Raw genomic sequence first — 22,637 nt, forward strand, 5'->3', positions numbered from 1 at the left:
TTTTCACTTTTTTTCTTCTTCAGAAACGCTTGTGTGATTTTCAGCAGTGTGTTTTGTCATCATGCTGGAATGTTCCTTGTCTGCAAGGCTTCTGCAACCAAGGACTCATCTCATCTGCATTTTGGTTTATCCACAGCTTTTCATGGTGCCATTTAAAAATGTTATCTCCTCAACACTTTCTATATTTACGTACAGAAGCCCCATATCGTTACACTTTCACCTCCATGCTTCACTGTCAGGACTAAGCATTCACTGTGGTGGTCCTGGACAGGCTCATGCCAAATATGCTCGATTTATCTGACAAAGAATGTGCTTTCAATATCCATCAGACTTATTTAAGCTTATCACAGTTTCATATCACAGTTCTGTGCCAAAGTGTCTCCTGGATGCTTTACATAGAATCCACGCAGTGACCTTCACACTGCCTGCGATGTCTCAGACAGTGTGAAGGTCACTTTCTCACTTTCATTTCCTGTAATAACACCTGTGAAGAACTTGTCACTCTGTTTTTCACAGCAAGACTGTACAAGTAGCGCACTGTGTGTGGTATCATTTTAGGAGGACAACTACTACTACAACTCTGATTAGTGCTACTGTGGCTCTTCTATACCAACTGGTTACTGCTGCTACTCTGTTTTGACTAATTTTCAGTTGGTCATAGATCTTCCTGTATCCGTTTCTGGGTCAATATAAAAGCGAGGGACTTTTGATGTCTATGGGATACATTTTTATTAGAAGTAAAAATATATCATGTTCATTATGATCATGTCTTTACAAATTGCATAATTATTTATTATGGAAACAATCCCTTATTAATAAAAAAAAAGATTGGATGTCACTAAAATGACAACTAAATAACTGTCAGAATTTAGTAACACTTTCTAATGAGCTAAAGAATAAGAAAATTAGCTTATTAAAAATTCTTTTGATTTTGTTTTTTTTATTAAGTTTAGATAATCATGACAGATATTTCTTTTCTGGCAATATATAAAATTTTATATGGAAAATAACAAATTGAATATGTGTCAGAAAAATCCCTTTCAACTAAGTTCCCCGTTCCAAAAACACCTCTCAAGTAAGTGTGTTAATTCCAGATCACATGACCTGCTGCACATGATGTCATTTCCTCCTGAAGAAAAGACTGGCAAGACTCCAAGGCTTTCTGACTTATTTAATATAAAGCAGTGTGTGAGTCAAGTGTGGATTTATCACATGTCAACAGGTTTACTACAATATCTTTATAAATGACTTTCAATTTCAAATTTACTCAATTGTATATATAATATTTCAGCAGAATCTTTCTGTAAAAATTCCATGTGGTGTTTGATTATAGGCGGCCATGTTGATTTTAGGCCTGAAAACAGCAAAAATGTCAAATATGACACCTGTCAACTATGTTACAAAAAGTCCCACAATTACATATTTACCCTTCCATGTTTGTGAAGTTAAAAAATGACATTTTTCGAATCCTCTGGCAGTCAATGTGGAGCCATGATGCAGACATGCAGATAGATACAGTCCATGGGTAGAAAACTGACAAAGTTCCTGCAGGCTGAGGTAACAAATCAGAAAATGCCTTTGCCATTCTCAAGTTTAGTTTTCTGCAAATATCGTATGCTATTGCTCACTTTGGAGGACTTGTCAGTTAATAGCGCCTGTTCAGCCACAAGCTGGCAAAATGAATCAAATTATTCCAGTGTAATATTATCATGCAGCAGAGACAGGCAGAGCTACTTGGGGTCTAATAAGGATGATGGCAATTCACAGGCTTAATCTCCAACAAGTATCTGAGATAAAAGGTGTTATCTACACTGCTAAAGAACAATTCTGCTGCCATCAATTAAAGCTAATGTGTAAGAGGAGGTCAGCACATTAAAAATTCAATTTCAGCAGCAGTAACAAAGATGACCTGAAGCTAAGTCTTCCACAGCAGATGGTGAAAGTTTGATTACAGAATCATTGTAGTTTCCCATTATTATGATCTCTATGAACTCATGCTTTGGAAGCTGCTTCTCTTTGTGAGAAGAAAGAGACACGATTTTGCCACGCAGACAACAACAATCAGTAGTACAGCATTATATAGCAAGTGACACTGATATCACAACACATTTATTTGCAGAGATTCTCACTGGTTGGAATCAATCAACACTAAACAATGGTTCAATGAACCGTCTATTCACACATTACAAAAATAACAATTACCAGCCAACAGATATTGGATATCACTGCAACTGTCACCTCATTTGCAAAGACAGACAAGTCCCTGGTGAAATGCCAGATCGGTCACACTCATTTCATGGCTCATTAATGCAATTATTCAGCTTCTATGTGTTAATGAATAATGTGTTTGTGACTGTGTGTCTGACTTTCTGATAATATAGTACAATGATGAAGCATTTTACTGTTACTTTATTCCCTTCGCCACTGATTTTATGGATAAGTCTCAGCTCAGGGTCACAAACAGAAAGCGGCCAGTTTGTCCATCGTGCAGTTTACAGAAGCTCACGGCTTTAAACGAGGACAAATAAAACCTCTGACCCTGTCGGATCATTGTTCAGCTCAACACGAACTAAAGCGGCTCTTTTAACTCACCGACATTAGTGGCAATGACGAAATGTCAACAGCCAAGAGCAGAGTCAAGGACAGAACAAAAAAAGACGGTAAAGGCAAAGAATAAAGTGGAATAATGAAAGTGAAAAAAGTGGAGGGAAAATGAAAAGAAACAAGAGTCAAAGAAACACGGCCTCTGAGTCGGTGCTCCACATCCATCCCATTAGTTAATGTGTCACTCTAACGCCAAACAGGCAGTGACAGTGACTACCCCCAACACGCACACACACACGCACACACACACACACACACACACACACACACACACACACACACACACACACACACACACACACACACACACACAAAGGGCTGCCGGAACCAACACTAGCACGGATGAACAAGGCTGCATACAAAAGTCAGGAGGGATAAAGGAGAGGAAAAATGCAGGAGAAGCCATCTGATAAATCACTGATATGAAAAGAGCAAAGAGCAATAATGGAGGAACTCACTGTTACAGAGAGGATGGAAGAAAAGCGAGGGTTATTATTAAAGAGCCAGAGACAGCAAAAGAGGCAGATATGGTCAATCAAGTGACGGCACAGAAGACAAAAGACGGAACGGATAAAACATCAAGCGAAAAAAAAACAAAACGATGAGATGTGAAGGCGAAATGACCCGTTACAGGTGCAGCGTTTATAATGTCGGCCTTAATAAATAACTCACTGCCACAAAATGATAAACAATCACATTTGATTTATAAGAGCCCATGCCGTGTGTGAAATCTGTAATAACCTCATCAGTGTGTTTCCCCTCAGGTTTCAGAGCTTGAAGACGGCTGACAAACGCATCATATCTGCGCCATCTGTCACTAAACCACTGCTGGGCCAACTGGGAGTGATGGGACAAGGTGAAGGGAGGGGAGACACTGTATGACCATTTTAGTTATTGAGCCTGGCAGCTTCAGGCAGCAAGCTAATGAGCTGTTGCGAGAGCAGAGTCGTAGGCAGGTGTTGAGCTCAAGAAATAGCTTTATGTGCATATGGGCAACGCTGGAGCAGAACCTGCAGCCTCACACAAATATGAGCAAAACTCAGTTTCCGGCCAAAATGACACACGAGCACATGGGTGAGTAAAACCTGCATTGTGACTCCACAAAAACACGCATGCAGCAAAAATCTGTGAAGCTCGGATGTCTTCTTTTTGCACATTTGGTTTGTAAAAAATAATGCTCGTGTAATATCTTTGTAACACATCAAGCAGTTGGCAAACTGTAGCATGATATACTTTCACCTAAAGTCTGAATAAATAATGGAGTATATTTGAAAAAAGTGTTCCTAAATAAAAACTGCTAACACAAAATCTGCACTGACACAAATCAGATATTGGCCAGATGTTCCAAAGATGACACAGAGGATTTCCGTGCAGTGAGGCGCACCGATTTTACATTTGGGAAAAAAACAGAGTGAACTGAGGTACCAGAAACCAGGATGAATCCATTTCCGATACATTTCTAATCAACATATCTTCACCGTGCTTGATTTGCTTGATTTATATTGGTAATTTGTGACACAGTTTTACAGCCATTTGGATATCACACTTGACCATACTGCGATTTTGATAATATTCCAATAAACTATTCAGCCCTACTGTTTTGGTAACCCAGAAAATGGAGGAAAACCTTTAAACATGTTGTAAACGGGTTGTATTTTAACCTAAACCATATTTTTCTAAACCTAACCTTGTAGTTTTGGTGCCTAATGGCCCTTTCAGACAGAGAATGACAACAGCACTACTATGCTCTGAAACACATTCTTTTCAGTGGCTTGTGCAACACATCAAGAGTTTGGCACCAATATATGTCACTGCACAGCCAATATACCACACACATCTAGCCAGACATAGAAGAAAAAAAAAAAAAAAGAAGCTGATATATGTCTAGATTCCCTGGATTTTTTGCTACGAGTTTATAATGAGACTTCCAAAGGAAAGGAATTTAAATGAATTATGTAGTGGTGATGTTAGATGTGCTTTAACCTTTTTGTATGCAGTCACTGATTTTAACAGCACGGTAAACAGAGCTTAGGATTATGTGGTTTCCTGTAACATCTTTATAGAGCTATTAAAGTTACTTAACCAAGGTGGAGAGGTGTTATTTCCATAGAAAATATTTATGCATGCTGAAGATTGTGTATAAAAGGGCCATAAACTTAACGAAACACAGTGAAAACTCACACCACCTCCTCTCCGACGTTCTAATGCTGACTTTAAAGCTCTTTTGACGCTGTAATTGTTGTCTTTGACACTGTCGTCTCACCTTTTGGGAAGAAAATTAATTTCTTTCAAAACGTGAATGCAAATGCAGTTAAGTTGTAAAGAAATGCAATTTTTTTGTGTGACATGGTTGGCATTTCTTATCAAAACATGACAATCATTTTAATGCTGCTTCAGGAGAGCAGAAAAGTTAATTAAAAAGGTGACCTCAGATTTTGTTACAGCTTCTAGCAGAGGACCCAAATTCTCACATTCTTGCATACTTAGTTCATTCTGCTGCACAGAATAGTCTGACTGCAACCAATTATCATTTTTTCTGTAAAGGGAACAAACATCTTGCTTGTTTGTATATCTGTAAATCAATTACAATCATCTTGGATGGAGTTAAACCCAGGATACAGCAATGGTGTTTTGTGGAACATCTGCATGCAGGGAGACGAGCACTGTCATTCAGATGGATAATTCACCCCCAAAAGACGAGCAACGCTGTCTTACTGCACCGTCCAAATGGGAAAAACTTGAAATTCTCAGTGTTGTTGGGCTGTTCTTCTTCTTCTTGTTTTCTGTACTGAAGGGGCTTTTGCTAATGGTAAAATGCGTAGAGTGGAGGGCAAAGAGGAAGTGAAATGTGTGGCTAATCTCAGCCTTCGACTTGTAATCTACATTTAGTAAGTTAAAGTATGACCATCAAGAGACATTTGGGAACATCACTGAGTACTTGCTCAACTAGAATACACCTTGCAGTGTTCAGTTTTGTAACTATTGTGAATGTTTGCAACCCCAATTATAACATCTGAAAGAGAAAATTATCCACGTAGTTATTTTGTCACCAATTTTTCCCACTTATAAGCTAATAAAGAGAACTGGGCATCCTGCTCTCCATTCCCTTACTCCAGACATTCCTCAGCCTGGAAGTTGCATGAATTTCAAAATGAGCCAACATCAGGCATTCACCTGCATTGTCCAAACCCAAACAGAGCTCTGCAAGAGACCTCTGGTTCCTGTTTTCTAGATGAGTGTGCTCTTTCTCATTGCCAGTTAGGTCACACAGGTCTTCACATAAAAGTTCCCAGGTACAGTGGCATTTCTATGAACGACACAACTATCCAGAGGAAAGAGAAAACCAGAAACAAAGACTAACGATGGCCCTGCAAGGATACATCAGTTCATCTATGAGCTGAAATAATCTGTTACAACCTGATTCATCAGTGGACCAGCAAAAGACAAGTAAAAGGTGTAATGTCACATTGCTATACTATTTTCCAGGCATTGAGTGCTACAACCAAGTCACAGCTTTAGTGTCAAATTTAACGTCACATTGATCTGAAGTGTTGGCAGCAACTCACTGAATTCTCACCACCAAATCTCAGAAGGGTTCATCTGCACAACAATTATCCAATTTGAAGCTGGAGCTCATAAAATTTGGGACCCTAAACTGTTCAGTTATTAAGTGAATATGACTAGATTAGCTTGATCAGGCCTCACAAATATGACGATTTACCTCTAAAATCTTTGGTTTTATCCAGATGATCAGTCAAAACAAGATCTGAAGATGTGATCTTGGGACCTTGGAATTTGTTATGGGCATATTTCAATATATAACTAATTAAAAAATGACAGATCAATCAGAAATTAAAATTTGCAGCACCTCTGGTTCACTGCACTGCATTGTGAGTTTTTACATAATCACACTCGCATCCGCCACTGTGCTGCTGTAATGAGCTGTCCGGACCCACAGAGACATTTCCACAACATTCAAGAAGCTGTTCACTCGAGGCTGTGAAGGGAAAACAATATTAATCTAGTGCTGATGGGAAATAACTGTCTGTGACTTGCAGTTTACCTCAAATTTATTTGGTGTGGATTGCCTAAAATAGGTCTACCTGGAGTCGCTCCAGCTGCCAGTTCTCACATAGGAGAAAAAAGATCCAAAAATGATGAAACTGAATCGGCAGCTGGCATGTCATCGCTGTCAGCTCCACATGATTTTGGCTGCTGAAGGTTTTCGCACAGAAGCCGCTGAGGGAAGATTTGGGCGATTTCTCTCATATTGGACAACTGCTTCTCAGCAGAGTGGCAGCCTGAAGACACGCCTCTCCTGAGCACACCAACACAATTGAGAAGGCTTGGCTGTCTCCCCTGAGGCCAATTCAAAGCTGGATCTTCACTGAAAACTGAGGGGCTGTAAACTGTTTCCCGTCTCTCTCCTCAGCTTACCGGCCAATTACCCAGACCTGACAATGGCCACTTTACCACACATACATACAGCAGCCTATATAGTCGCATTCCTGTGGAGGATTCTCAATGACTCTGTATGTGTCAAACCAAAAACCCAGTTATCCATCCTCTTGGTCTCAATTAGCCTATGAGCAACCATTCAAAACTGTTTGTCCAAACTGCATGTTACATGTGCAGGGGAGATTTGAAAGAGGTCAAAACGCACAAATCAAAGATTTTAAAGGCTTTATCTTCATGGTTAGTGAGGCTATGCGCTGTGGGGATTAAAATAAAAAAACGGATTAATTCATGTCAGATTGGAGTCCCATATCTCTCCACAAGCACAATACTGGTGAGAAATAGACGACAAAATGCGCTCAGTAAAGGTTTTTTTTTTTTTTTTTAAATTTATTTTGCTTTTCTTACGAGCAGAGGTTGGACATTTAACAGGTGAAATGGGCGAGCTGGGACCAATTTCCTCCTCCAGTCACACATTGATATAGTTGGCCAGATCGATCAAACCACACACACTCCCAGACGCACAAAATAATTAATTAACCTGCGGATTATTTCCACAAATGCTGCACAGTTTCAATCCAACTGCGTTTGGATAATTCTTAAATTACAAAAGACTCCAGAAAACAAAACTACTACAAATTGCCACTATGGAAATGACATCCAATTAAGCAGCTACAAAGTGTCTATTCCTCCTCAGTTATCCTGAAATAGCCTTTAAACTGATTGAACTGGGAGATCAAAGTGACTGTGCGTTAAGAAAATGGGGGAAATAATTGCTTTCAGTTTGCGTAAATGCGGAAAATCCTACATCTAACCAGGGTTTTACGCCAACAGTAACCCTTGGCAATATTCTCCCGTTGCCTGTGTTAAATATGAGCCTCCATCAGACCCACAGAATCACAACTGTTGCTCAACCAGCGCGCCCTGCTCCGTTCATCTGCGCTCTCTGGACGCGCTTTAATGCCACACCATCGACACCAAAAAAGCCGCTCGTGGAACAGGTGGCTGATGGCGACTGCAAAAGATTTAAACTTACATGTTTAAGTTCTTGCATGCGGTCCTTCATGGTTCCCTCTTATTCCTTCGCTTCCCGTCGTCTCCTGGATGTGTGTTGGTGCTGGAGATGGAGCGGCGGGGCGGAGACCGACGAGGCTGATGTGACCGACCGAGGCGAGGAGGCGCGTCTGGCGGCGGAGAGAGGCGGTGATTTTCTCCTCCTTGGTCTTGGATGCTGGGTCGGTAGAGCCACTTTTCAGAGCCCGGTGACGCGCACAAAAGGTGAGGCGAGGCCTTCCGCTCTTAACCCATTACGCACCCGCAACTTCCGCACTAATTGGCCTTTTCCCCCCGATCCAGAACCTGTTTCAGAGTTTCTTTTTGGGTGCAGTGATTATCAGTCTGACCGCACAGAGGCCGGTTTGATAAAGAAATGACCCGAGCAGAGAGCCTGAGTGGTGAAATTGTGTTAAATGTGATAATCGATTGAGCAGGTTCAGAGATAACGCCCAGGTGATTCCATTGTTGCAAAGCGAACAGCGACCTCTGCCGACACACACCCGAAATGATCCCGAAGAGCTCCGTAAAAACTTTCATTTTAGAATTTAGATAATTACATTACACTGTAAAAAACTCTTACATTTCAACAGAATTTCCCCCATATTTTTTGAAATGCAATAAAATACCAAAAAAATTATAAAATAAGCAGCAACTTCACACGTCTAATTTAACCTTCCTGTTGTCCTCATTTACAGGCACCAAAAATAGTTTCCTCGTCTGAAAAAAAAAAATTAAAAAGAAATCAGCAAAAAAAATTCCCCAAATTTCTGTAAATTTGCAAAACCTTCGGGAAGAAAACTAGAATAATTCCTAAAAAATATCTAAAGTGATTACATATATATATATATATATATATATATATATATATATATATGTACATATAAATACATACATATACGTACATATCTCAGTAAAACTATTATTTTCTAAAAGGTTATTCAAAAAACTGAATGTTCTTAAACATTTTTTACATTTTTTTCCACCAAAAAACATTCAAAGATTTTCCAAAAGGTTGATGCTACAGGTACGGACCCGTACCTGTAGCATCTGTACTGGAGGTACGGACCGTTAAGGTCACTGAAGAGCTGGCGCCAGTTAGCTACTATTTGCTGCACATTACAGGCAGTTTATATGAATGACTCTGACGGCGAACATTGTATAATTTAACCAAAAATACACCGTCTCCTCTCACACTTTAGACATTGCAGTTTTTACGCTTTTAGACGCCGTGTATAAATTGTTTGAAGTCCAGTTCCTATTAATTAGTTTACCGCGTTCAGTGGTGGAAGCGGCTGACGAACTCCATTGCAAATGTTCCCATTTAATTTCGGACGCTACTTTACAAGATAAAGTGAAGGATGTCGAATATGAAACAAACACTCGTGAATGGTGAGGAGCAGCTCTTTAATTCGGCATGAATTAAAAAAAAACACACAAACTCGATTTACTGTGATATTGTGAGATTTGTTTGTGGTGATGTAACTTAGACATTCAACAGAGTCCGCTAACATTAAAGTGACTGACGTGCAGTGTCTGTGTTGACAGACGTAGAAAATACGTCAGGGTTTTGTTTAGGTTGTTAATATGTAATAGTCTGTCGCTACTTTTGAAGGTAAAAAAAATACTTGTAGTTTGCTGGCTGTTAGTTCCGCCATTTGTTTTGTTTGCGCTTTATTAGAACAGGATCACGTGAATAAAAAGTTTTGCTATTTTTAATAGTAGTGCTGATTTCAACCCCCAAATCGCTGTCCGTGAAAAAGTCAGATAATGATATTTATAAGACATTATGCATGATAGAAAAGAGAACAGCAGATGACTGACACGACAGGCTCGGCACGCAGATTCACCTCGAATCACGGAAGCGCCTTCATCACTCGGATTACCAAGCCGGCTCATTAATATTTATGTACGTCGGATTACCAGCCAATCACAAAGCGCGTTCATCAGCCGGCTCATTAATATTCATGTACGTCTCATTAATATTTATGATAAGGGAAAGTGCCGTATCCGTTGGCCACAGGCTATGGGTACGGGTCCGGGTCCGTATCTGTAGACACTACCTTTCCAAAAATGCTGCAAATGTGGACGTCAGACGTTTCACTGTGAAAATCTATAAGTTTTTCCACATTTTCAAACTTTAAAAAGGGTCAATATGAGGGTTAAAATAACTTTTGGAGAAGAATAAAATTTCCACTTTTTCCAAGACTGTTAAAATGACTAGTCTGACAGGTGAAGTGAAAAACATGGATCATCTTGTTCTCATGCAACATTCTGCTGGGAAACCTTGAGTCCTGACATTCATGTGGATGTTGGACATGTGCTACCCACCTAAACACTCCAGGTCAAGCAACCCCCCACCCTTCCATTGCAGCAGAAGTCCTTGATGCCAGTTGCCACCCTCAGCAGGACAATGCACCCCAACACACCGCAAAAACTGCTCATTAGTGGCTCAGTGAACACGACAGAGCTAAGCTGGTCATCCAAGTTCCACTCTCTCCAGATCCAATCTTATTGAGGATCTGTGGAATGCTCCAGGACACCGACACATCCCAGTGTCACAGGACACAGGACATCCCCAGAGGTGACATTTCTCTGCATTAAGTGTAAAGATAAATACAGTCTAAATATATTTACATCCAGTGGTGAAATGTAACCGAGTGATTTTGTTGAAGCAGCCTACCGCACTAATTGGAGGACTTGAACTTCACTCGAGGAGCTCATTTCTAGTGTTTGATCATTTATACTTTTGAGCTTTGATACTATTTTTCATGAGGAAAAGTAAAAATTTTGCAGTTGTAGCTTTTGAAATGTGCAAATCTGCTGCTTTACCTTTCAGTAATTGTGATAATTTGGAGATGTGAGCCGTCGCTTAAACAAAGCAAATTTGGGATGACATCACTGTGAAACATATTCAGCTGAAGAATCCTTATTGAAATTAATCATTAGTTGCAGGCTGGTAGTTGGGCTCAACCTCCATCAAAATAAACAGGAAATTATTTCTTTTATATTAATGAACGAGCAATATTAATGCAATAATAATTTAAATAATAGTATAGGTGCACCGGAGACATTTTTTTTTGCAGTTAATACATTTATTCCTACTACTTTAAGTACACTTCCCTAATTACACCTACATACATTAACTAATATTAAGTAACACTTTTAGTAGGATTTTTACTTGTAAAGGAGCATTTTAAATGCTGTATTAGTACAATTAACTCTTGTAGTCGAAGATCTTTTTTTTTTAATAATCACACTTTCCTCTTTTGTGGTGATAAAAACAGGCTTATATAATGATATATATATATATATATATATTTACTCTATTTTTCTGTTGATAAGAATAATCTGCAAAGAGCAAGAACCTTTTTTTTATTTCAAGTCAATTTACTTATCTTTCCCCCTCAGTAGCAAGGTCTTAATGAAGATAATTTTTTGAATTTGATTAACTGCCGATTTGCTCATATCTGTATTCTGAATTTCATTTTACAAATTCCAGCTCATTAACAGAGTAGCTGCTGTAAATTCATGTTGTGAAACGTAGTTTTCATGAAGGACTTGGGCTTGTTCACTCATATAAAAGAGTAAACAGCAAAAAAAGTTATTTTGTTTAGCTTTAATTGAGAAACTATTGGAGACAATACAATAAACAGCTGATCAGGGATGGTAGATTTAACAATTCTCCACGTCGCTGCCCTGTCTTCACTGTGTTTTTTTGCCACCAGCAGGCACATTTATTCGTGTGCTTCCAGTCAAACTGAACATGCAGCAATCACACTGCCATTTGTGAGAAACAAATTGCGGAACGCTCGCCAAAATACAAAAACTATTGGCTGTAATGGCATTTCACACTTGCATGGCATCCACTCAAATTCAAGAGTTGATAAATTAACCGAGTCCAATCGCTCAGCCTCTCCACAGGTGACTGTGTGCGGGGCGTTCCAGACGAGGGCTAATGAAGGCACAGCTGCATGAGTCAGAGCTAGAAATGAGGTCTTCGCTGACGTCCGGTGTATTTTGTGTCCGCTCGAACCTCCCTGCAGGAGAGAAAACACAAAGCAGAGAGAGAGGAGATGGCAGCAAGTGTTAGAAAAAACAACTAATCAGATGCGCAATTCAATTAAAGCTCATATTTAATATATTACAACATTTGGAGGTTGGATATTTCAGCTCATGATACCCTAATAAATCCAATTATCGTCCTGAAAGAGGCTAAAATAAAGTCATGAACGTACCGTCCCTGTCTTCTCCTTCTCTCCTTCTTCTCCAAGATCCAATCTCGTCCCTTCTTCAGTGATTTTCCTTTCATGTTTTTGAAGCGGCATCTTCACAAAGATAAAGTGTAGCTGGTAAGTGTACTTAAAATGCAACTTTGAAACCAAACTCAGCATCTGATGCAGAATATGTTAGACGTTCAATCACACTTAAACATCAGTATGTGAAAGGGAGGAAAACCTGCCTGACAGGGTTTTAAGTCAGGCAGGACAACAGCCCTTTTAGATTCCTGTTGGTCATTAGGCTTCACTAAGGCAGGTATGACTGAACCTGCACTTATAAAGGCCAAGACCTGCTTTTGATCCCAGCAGCAAAAATACGAACTGAATCTTCTAATAGAAATCATAAACAAAACAGGAATTATCCTGCAGATAGTCGGAGACGTCTTTACCTTTGTCCTGAATACTGAATCTGGTTTGGAACAGTTCTGTCTGACGTTTCTGACCCCAATCCCTAAAATAAACAAAAAGAAACGACACAGTGGTCATAATGTGGATGAAACAAAAGACAGAAATCTGCTCTATTCACCACTAACTCCTGTGTTTCTTACTTTGGGAAGGACTCCTGCTACTCCAGCAAACAGACACAAGAAGAACCTGGAAGCAAACAGGAAGTGTGGGCATTAAAATCTAGCAAACACTTTAATGTGTAAACATTTATCCCACAGCTAATGTGACCAACAGTTGAGTCAATATGAATGTCATCCTGCTCTAATTAGCCTTGTGTTCAGACTACACTGACACTAATTTCACACATTATTAAGAAACAATTGATTGCAGACGGCTGTGGCTGAACACGGTAAAATAAAAACCTGACTTTTTGGCCTTGCTGCTGTTGGGGTAATCCACCACCATGCCTCCACTGAAACCCGCCCTCATGGCCTGTGTTGTGATCAGCTCCAGCTTGAGAGAGAAAAGAGGTTAAACTGCAGGTGAGTAAAAGGAATCTGGAGAAATTTTCAGACTGCACATCCACCGATAAAATGCCAACACAAAAACAAAAAGGAGATCATGTTTTTCACCTGTTCTGAATTCTCGGGATAAAGCTGAAAAACTGCTCGTGCGCCTCTTGACTGAAAGAACAAAGAGAAGTGAATAAGGGTTTTTATCATGAAAAAAGGGATCAGGGCGTAAGAGAAGTGAAACCTCACCAGAGACGAGTACAGAGTACTAAAGAAGCTATGGAGTCTCTTTGGAGGGCTATGTGACCTTTTGTCTGCATTACAGAGCCACTGCAGGGCAGAGATACTGCGAGGGAAAAGAACACAATGTACATGAAAAACTGATTCAGAGATTATTAGAAAGTGCAGCAAAAATCCTTCATCTTGTAGCATAAGCACGCTTCGTTCTTCACCTGATGCAACCGTCAAAGGTACCGGGCCGGAAAGGCATCCCATGACCCATGTCCCCCAATAAAAGGTCTCCTTCTACTTCTCTGTCCAGGGCAACATCTGTATCAGGAAAGATGTTCACATTAGATCACTGTTTTAACAATTACTCCACCGATGCTCGTCACATAAATGCACATTTTAACAAATAAACACAATTTTAATAAACATGAAAGGTCTTGGATTTAATGTTTATCTGCATAGCCATCCATCTTAAAATAACCTGCAATTTTTGTAAAAACAAAAAAGTATAGTAGTCTACACATCACATCATTGAATTGTATATGAAACCCAGAAACAACCATCAGAAAACAACATCTTGATGAAAGCAGAAAAGCTTAAAAATGCAACATCTAATAAGGTTTGTGAATGTGGATTTACACTCCCGGGTGTTCTCAAAGTTAGAATTAAAAAATTCAAAACCAAGCAAGTGCCTGGAGCTTGATTTTATTTAAGCACAATAAATGTGTTTGACTCTAAAGTTTTCTTCTAACTGTTCAACATCCAGATTATGTGAGCAGCTGGGATTCTTTGGGAACTCATTCTAGTCCTAGCACACTATTTATGGTAGAACTATCTGTCTTTAACACATTAACGTCATTATCATTATAAGACATCACAATGACAACAAAGAAAAAGAACAAGTCCGTTGTTCATCAAGTATCCCAAAAGCTACATCACTTAAACTGTAATTTACCTTTACAGACTAGTACAAGATATTTAATCAACTGGACAAAGTTACATTTGTAAGGCAATCAAATCTTGATATTTGGTATGTAAGATACACAAACACAGTTTTTAGTCACGATTAGATCATAATCTGTATCATTTAGCTACAGCTTCTTGTTTAAATAGAGAGTATCAGACTAACCCAGCATTGCACTGCTGATGTCGACTCCAACCCAGTAGTGTCCTTCCTCTGACAGATAGTCTCCACTGAGACCAGAGCCGCACCTGAAACAGAAGACAGTCAGTCACTGGAGAGTTTCATTTCATCAAACACACAACATTACTGGACTATTCTGGCTCGTACAACTGTTTAGAGAAAAACTTTGTGAAAATAAAAATAAAAGTCTTATGTGCCACACTGGAAATAGATGAAGCGATTCTCTGTTACAGCACGTAGAAAACATCCCACACGACACCTTTCAGTGAGTTTCTCAGATGACTCCAACCCAAATCTGACCGTTTGTCACCTTTCAGCAATTACAAGATGCTCACAAATCACTGTAATATATAAAGTTCTTTTTTTAAACTAACAAATAAAACATTCAGAAAAGCCAAAGTCTGGCTAACATATAGATACAGTTAAGGATTTCTTCAACAATGCAAAAATAATTACATCCTAACTTCTGCAATGCTGAGGCTGACTAAGTGACAGTTAAAATAAAGATTGTATTATTTCGTATTCCAAGTATCGCTTTAAGTTAACAGCGTAAACATAATCAGTGTCGCTCCCTCACCCGACATCGAGTAGATAGCAGGGCTGTCCCTCCGGCAGGTTTAAAAGCTCCACAGCTCTCTCTGACATTTGAGTTTGGATCTCAATCATTCGAGAGCTATGAAGCAAAACAAACACAGCATTGATTTAGTTATTTTTTGATTTGTGACCTCTGTTAAGATATTTTTACAAAAGCAAACTTAACTCTCTAATAGTATACAGAATGAGACAACAAGTTACTGACAGTTGAGTACACAATCCTGTTTTTTCTGATGGATAAAAACAACCGCAGTCAAAAAATGTAAAACACTGGCATATCAAAAAAGTTAAACAAATAAGGTTAAACTATACATTACAACAAAAGGCATTGTCTTCTTCAATTACAAATTCAATTAATGAAGCAACATGTATGAATTTCTGACTTCCTGACTAACTTTACCATTTTTTGTTTTATTTTCCACCAACAACAGTTTTATAAGACTTTAAGTTTTTCAGCAGCAAATCAAACAGCAGCACACGTCAAAGTAAAGGCAACCTGTTAAAAGTGTACAGAGGAGACTGCAACGGTGTTTCATGAATCTTATTCTGTCTAGGAAGAAGATTTAGTTTGTGTCTTTCTGATCCACTCAAATTAATAAACTTAACTTAAGATGCACCAGAGCAGATATTCAGCATCACATAGTTATCAATAACTGCACCGAAATGAATGATGACTGAAATGATTGATTGCTCTATAAAATGTATGAAAAATTGTGAAACATATCCAAAACAATATCCCACAGTCTGCAGTAATCCAAAAGATTACATTCACACTAAGATAAAACAGCAGATTCTCAGAGTTTTACATAGAACTTCTCAAAACAAGGGTTACAAAGTGCTTGACAGATGAAGCAAATTCAGGTAACCAAGAAGGCAACATCAACATAACAACAGAGACAACGTGAAAATATAAAGACAACAGATGCAGAAATGCAACAACCAATGTGTCAGTTTTAATTCAAATGCAAATAAGACCATAAAAGAAGCAAGACGTTGATAAGCAATAGAGAGACATCACATAAAAATAAACCTGTAGAAACAGGCTTTAGGAAGAGATTTAAAAGAATGTCACTGATTATGCAAAGCTTTATTCTAAAGTTGAGAGGTTCTGGCAGTAAAAGCACAGTCACATTTAAATCAAAATGTCAATTTCGGAACAAAGGGCCTCATTCAAGTATCAAAGGCTGTGAGCTGACACTTATGGGGTCAGAAATTCTGCTATGTAGCTTGGGGGACCCCAGACCCTGATTAAATCTGCAGGAAAATCTTAAAATCAAGTCAAAAACAAACAGCCAGCCAGAGTAAAGAGAAACCAAGACTCAGAGAACATGATGTTGCCTCCTAAAACAAGTAATAATTTTATATAACTTAATAGTTGAAGTGCCACACTTATATACATTTACCAAGAAAGCAAGCAAATAAAACTAAGAAAACACAGAAAGTGGATTATGTAAAATAAATACATGCAGAGACACACACTAAACAAACTATGGACAACACGTACAATGCGATGTGCACAAAATTGAAGCAAAGTACAGAATAAAAAAAACATTAAAAGACAGGACAAAAACATCCAATTAGTTAGGGCAGAGTTGTCTATTATCATGAACAATGATTAACAGGCAGATACACAATAGACAACTGAACATCTAGACTCACTTCTGAGAATATTTCTTTGCCTCCTCTTCGTTGTAAAACTGCAAAGATGAGAGCAGATCATATTAACAGATCAATAACACTTCCAACACAGTAGTGCTGGCACAGCTGGAGCGCCAGTTTCTGTCTCTTACATATTTATGACACCAAACTACACTAAACTACAAGGAACAAACTGGACGAATCGAAACCCAGTGCTGAAAACAATACTTGACTAATTAACCAGCTGCTCAGTAAACTACAATTCAGCTCGCCTCTTCAGAGATGCTAAGGTTTTAGTGGCAGAGACCTTTAAAGATTGAAAATGATGTAGAAGCTAACAGTCAGATTTTAGCAGCTACAGACACAAATAACCGTGAAACTGACCACATCTGGAGGAGCTGAGTGCTCGGGTCGTCGACAGCTGGAGGCCATGTTTCCCCTGAATGTGCGTCGATATCAAAAGAAAGAATTATTTCAGGTTACAAACAAGCAAAATGTTGTGGCAGAAAGCGAGCCACCACACGTGAAATGCAGTGACGCCATCCACAAGCGACGCGAGCAGCGGCTTCTTCGTCGAGTTTAATACAGGTAGCCTGATGTGACGGAGCGCCACCTATTGAGCATCCAGAGACACACAGATTTCTACTCAGACCTAAAGCAGAAGCAAAAAAGTAAATTAAAACCATTTTTTTAAATAAATAAAATGTTATAATGATTTTCAATAATTATATGAATGTAATATTCTTCAGATGGCTTAGATGACATCAAAGAATCACAAACTGACCAAAGAGTAAGACAAAATGATCACAAAGAGACACAAAATGGTCACAAAAGACATTCAATGTCCACAGAGACACGAAGTGACTGCGAAGAAACACAAATTGACCACAAAAGACAGACGAGAAGCAAAGTGGCACAAAAATAATGCAAAAAAAAAAATCTAACAACGGATATGCTTAAAAGTGCCACAAAAAGACACAAAAGGACAGTTGTGTGCAATGAGACACAACATGACTAAAAGCACACACAAAATGATCACTGTGACCAAAAATCTACAGAGACAATGAAAAACTGCAAGACACACAAATGAAGAAATGATACAAAATGACAACAGAAAGACATAAAATAACTACAGAGAGATGCAAAAGACACAAAGATGCACAGATGGACCACAGAGAGATGAAAACAACAGAAAAAGATGCACAATCGCTACAAACACAGAACAACTCAAAATGCATAACCACAAAGTGACACAAACTGTGAAGTGGCGCAAACTGTGACTACAAAGAGACACAAAATATTAAACAATCACAAAATACAAAATGACTTTAAGCTACTGCAAAGAGACACAGTTAATTACAGAAAGACATAAAAATTACCTGAAAAAGCCACAAAATAATTGACCACCCAAACATTATTTTAAATGTAACATCTTTGTTCGAAGATATAGATAGATAGATAGATAGATAGATAGATAGATAGATAGATAGATACTTTATTATTCCCGGGGGAAATTCAAGTGTTCAGCAGCTTACATACAACAACATAAAATAACAAAAAGGCAGGTTAGTAACATTAACAATAGAGGTTACATATAAAACGATTCTAACTACAGGGCAAACCAACTCCTCTTCCATTATCTCTGTGCGAAAAATGCATGTCATTCTTATATAATTACTTTTCCTTGATAAAGAGATCCGTGTCTTAATAAAATGCGGAAAATGCCTGTCATTGTTATGTACTTGCTTTTCCTCGATAAACAGTTTCGTGTTGCTCTTAATGTCCTGCATTTGATTGGTCAGTTGGGTTGCCTCCGCCTTGTAAACATCGTCTCTGATTGGCTCCTGGGTTTGTGACACACCGGATGCCGCCGCTCGGTTTTCCGGGTTGCTCACCGGCCTGTCCTCGCTAAAATGGCAGAGGTCGGTCAGCGGCTGGGCAGCGGCGCTTACCGGCTGTCGGCTCTCAGAACCGGCCACAGTCGACCGAGGAGCCCCGGAGGAAGTCCCGGAAGTCTCCTGATAAGCTGCGGCTCTGTCGGTAGCTGGGCTATAGAGGAATCAGATCCAAGAGAAGCGTCAAAGAGCAAAACAACAAGACGAAGATCACAGAAAGTTTCCAAAGCGAAGAATTGTGAAAATCAGCCGGGAAATGTGATTTTGCCTTGTGCCACCTCTTTGGAGCTGAGTACGCCAAGTTTATTCTGGTTGGTTGAAACCAGAGAGAACCGGCCAGCCCATACAACAGCCCTGTTCCTGTCTGCAGGGCTCCTCCAGGAGAAGCTGCTGTCTGGTAGGATGACACCCTGGACCAGAGGAGCTGTTTCCATCCACCCTGATGCCTTCAGGTCCCCTCAGCAGCTGCGAGCTTTCTGCACTGTCCTCTTCGTTCTGTCAGAGCAGGGATCAGTGAGGCCTGGCTGCAGATGGAGACGTCTGAAACTTCACCCTGACACCCTGAAAGCGCCAGCATCATTCAGAAGCTACAGCTGGAGCTCAGAAGATGCTCCTCTGCTGCACAGAAGCAGGACGGCCTATTACGACATCCTCAGCGTGTCCCCCACCGCCACACAGTCCCAGATCAAGACGGCCTACTACAAGCAGTCCTTCATCTACCACCCTGACAAGAACCCGGACAGCATGGAGGCCACCCAGCGGTTCTCTGAGATCAGCGAGGCGTACACGGTCCTGGGCAACATCAGCCTGAGGAGGAAGTACGACCGGGGCATCCTGAGCCACTCTGACATCCAACGGGCAGGGAGGCCGTCCTCTAGAGAGACCACGGGCAGATCTACAGGTTCCCCACATCAGCATCAGCAGCAGAGAGCCAGGAGGTTCTCTCAACCTGGAGGAAAACCCATATTTGATTTTGACGCCTTTTATCAGGCTCACTACGGGGAGCAGCTGCAGAGAGAGAGGGACATGAGGGCCCGCAAGCAGCGCATGGAGGAGCAGCAGAAGGAGAACCTGAGCAGGTGGAGGGAGAAGAAGATGATGGAGCTGGCTCTGACAGTGGCGGTGGGCATGGCAGGGCTGCTTTTCGTCAGCATCGCCAGGCCCTGAAATAGAAACAGCAGCCAGACGCGTCACCTCTCCGGCTGCATGTTGTGATTCTCAGGGAGGGAGAGGGTCAGGGTGAGGGTGAGGGAGGGGTGAGGTTGCTACCTCAGACTGTTTTGCAAGTGTTGCACAGTTTCTCACAGTTGAAGAGGATTATTTTTAGTCTTGCTCCAGTAAAAACACAGAGCGGTCTGTCTTCTCATTCATAAAATGTATCCACTCACATGCTGAATGTAACAGGTTCCTAATTTTGCAGGTCCGTCTTAAAATAATCACCAGGTACCCATTTGAACACCAAAACTGTTATTATCTCTCCTCCTGTTCTTACTAGACACTTAAAGATCCGTTCTTGATGTTTTCAATGTAAATGATGGGGAAAAAATACACAATCCTCCTCTTTCCTTCTTTTATGTATTGAACAGTTTACCTGAAGCTAATATATGAGCCTTCAGCAGGTTGTTTTATAAGATATCCTCCTCACTATGTGGTTTACGGTCTGCTATTTTTGTTAATATCTTTTTGCTGCAGCTCAGCATAAAGCCATTATCCAAGAAAACAAAAAGGACCTGCATTGAAATCATATCAGGATCTTTTAAAGTCTTGTCCAGTCATCGATTTAACCCCCAAAATTCATCTGTGCATCAGAATTATACATATAGATTTTCTTTTTGGGCTGCACAGTGGGATAGTGGTTAGCACTTTGTCTTTGCAGCAAGAAGATCCCTGGTTCGAGTCCCGGCTTGACCCTGGGATCTTTCTGCATGGAGTTTGCATGTTCTCCCTGAGCATGCGTGGGTTTTCTCCGGGCACTCCGGCTTCCTCCCACAGTCCAAAAATATGCTGAGGTTAATTGATTATTCTAAAAATTGCCCATAGGTGTGAGTGTGATTGTTTGTCTGTATTTGTAGCCCTGCGACAGACTGGTGACCTGTCCAGGGTGTCCCCTGCCTTCGCCCGAGTCAGCTGGGATAGACTCCAGCATCCCCGCGACCCTAGTGAGGATAAAGTGGTGTATAGAGGATGGATGGATTTTATTTTTTTCTCCCATGAAACTGTGATTGGTACACCACAGTTTCGAAGTAGAAAAACTCAGCCATGGCGTTGACTGTTTATTTTACCTATGATATGTCTTTAAACTGATTTTTAAACAAAAATCACCTTATGGGCATGTTAACAAAGCTTGATTTATGGCCAGTAAGAACAGTACTAATAAGTAAGGAAAGAAAAAGCCGTTCCGTGGCTTATCTGGACAAGACAGATTTGCAAAATTGCGTATTAATCCTGTAAGACAGCTACTGAATTTTCCTCATTTCTTCATGTATAGGATCTAAAAAATGGAAACATTGGAAGTATTTATTCCTGTAATACTTCAAGCACAGAATACAGTCCCAGAATACAACAAAGGCAACGATTCTGCTTTACCTTATCTGACAGAAATCAATGCCTTTCTTGTTATTTTTGATCATTTGATGATAAAAATGTCTGTTATACTTGAATCAATTAAACACCTACTGACAATATTGATTAGAATTTTGTTTCACCCTCAGTTCTTGTGATTTTACTGCTCATGGTTTTTCTTCAACACTGACTGAAACCTCTTGGCAAGTGCTAAAACTTCCTGTATGCAGGAGGAATCATGAAGCATGTAGGCCTTTAAAGGATCTCTGAAGCACCTAGTTTATGGTGATGAGAAGATATTTCACACTGAATGGCTTTCTCACATTTCATTTGATTCATCCGTGCTGGTTTGTTTATTTTTTCTCTCAGCCATCACAACAGTTGTTCAGTCAGTTGTGAAGCTTTAATTTACTTTTGTTTCTAAAGCTAAACAACTTTTGGGAGCTGAAATTGATCTCTGTCCATATGGAAAAATTCAACTTCTAATGCTGATCAACGCACAATTCATCCACCTTTCGCTATACACTGACTCTGTAATTTACTAAACGGACTATATTATAATTAATTTATACACATTTTGACATCATCCTCCAGATGTTAAGTGTATGTACTGTACACACAGGATGCTGCATTGTGATTGATATTAGAAATTTAAAAATGTTTATTTTGTGCAAAGGAGGCTGTATTTATGAAACTACAATAAAACTGTTTGATTCATTTATTTAGTTTAATCAGTTATTAGAGTGAATTCTTAGTGTGCAATTATCCAATATTTTTTCTTATAAGATCTGACCTCTAGAGGGCATCTGGGTACATGAAACCGATCTATGGGTTACAGCTGGAGGCCTGAGGGGCTCCATGTGTTTTAACTGAGTGGGAGGATATGAATGCCTGCCATGGAGGTCTCAGCTAGCACAGCGCTGCTGCTGTTGTTGACTGTATGTCAGATTACAGCCTCTCTTAACCCTCTGAACTCCACGCAGTTCCTGGGTGTTCTTGTCATGTTTTCACTCACTGTGGGCTCAATTTTCTCCACAATATCAAATCCTGCACCTCTATGGAAACAGCACAGCCATGGCTAGGAGTGAAGAACTCAAAGATGTTTTCAGTGCAGTGTAATACAGTTAGAAGATCACAAAAATTAAAAAAACATTTTTCCAAGTACCAACAGGTATTGCCGATGGGAAAAATAGATTCTGCATACTGGATATTTTACTGCTCACTTCAGACAAGTCCCTGAATTTTTGTCACATAACTGATTTTTTTGTTTGTTTGTTTTGTATAT

The 22,637-nt window shown here is 39.7% G+C and overlaps 3 protein-coding genes across 5 annotated transcripts in view; 1 reads left to right on the plus strand and 2 right to left on the minus strand.

Annotated features, from left to right (window-relative positions):
- Nucleotides 1-8,563, minus strand: part of stx1a (syntaxin 1A (brain)) — an 89,261-nt gene extending 80,698 nt beyond the window's left edge. The window contains exon 1 of one of the 3 annotated variants that reach the window (XM_051957764.1): nt 8,096-8,563. In XM_051957764.1, the coding sequence (XP_051813724.1) occupies nt 8,096-8,125 (30 nt within the window). In that variant the 5' untranslated portion in view covers nt 8,126-8,563. The remainder of the gene's footprint in view (nt 1-8,095) is intronic. The other 2 variants (XM_022207143.2, XM_022207144.2) reach the window with 2 other exon arrangements.
- Nucleotides 8,564-11,716: 3,153 nt separating this feature from the next.
- On the minus strand, nt 11,717-17,640 carry bud23 (BUD23 rRNA methyltransferase and ribosome maturation factor). Its single transcript, XM_022207141.2, has 12 exons — nt 17,280-17,640; nt 16,917-16,954; nt 15,241-15,336; nt 14,649-14,731; nt 13,744-13,840; nt 13,541-13,637; nt 13,412-13,462; nt 13,207-13,292; nt 12,941-12,986; nt 12,782-12,843; nt 12,351-12,440; nt 11,717-12,152 (listed from the first exon to the last, which is right to left on the minus strand). Exons 1-12 carry the CDS (start codon nt 17,325-17,327, stop codon nt 12,098-12,100), a joined length of 849 nt encoding a protein of 282 aa, XP_022062833.2. The 5' UTR covers nt 17,328-17,640; the 3' UTR covers nt 11,717-12,097.
- A 1,119-nt stretch (nt 17,641-18,759) lies between these two features.
- dnajc30b (DnaJ (Hsp40) homolog, subfamily C, member 30b) lies at nt 18,760-22,073 on the plus strand. The gene has a single exon (XM_022207162.2). It carries the CDS (start codon nt 18,809-18,811, stop codon nt 19,955-19,957), a length of 1,149 nt encoding a protein of 382 aa, XP_022062854.2. The 5' UTR covers nt 18,760-18,808; the 3' UTR covers nt 19,958-22,073.
- Nucleotides 22,074-22,637: the final 564 nt, after the last annotated feature.

Source organism: Acanthochromis polyacanthus, chromosome 13 (genome assembly GCF_021347895.1).
Source record: "Acanthochromis polyacanthus isolate Apoly-LR-REF ecotype Palm Island chromosome 13, KAUST_Apoly_ChrSc, whole genome shotgun sequence".
NCBI lineage: Eukaryota > Metazoa > Chordata > Actinopteri > Pomacentridae > Acanthochromis > Acanthochromis polyacanthus.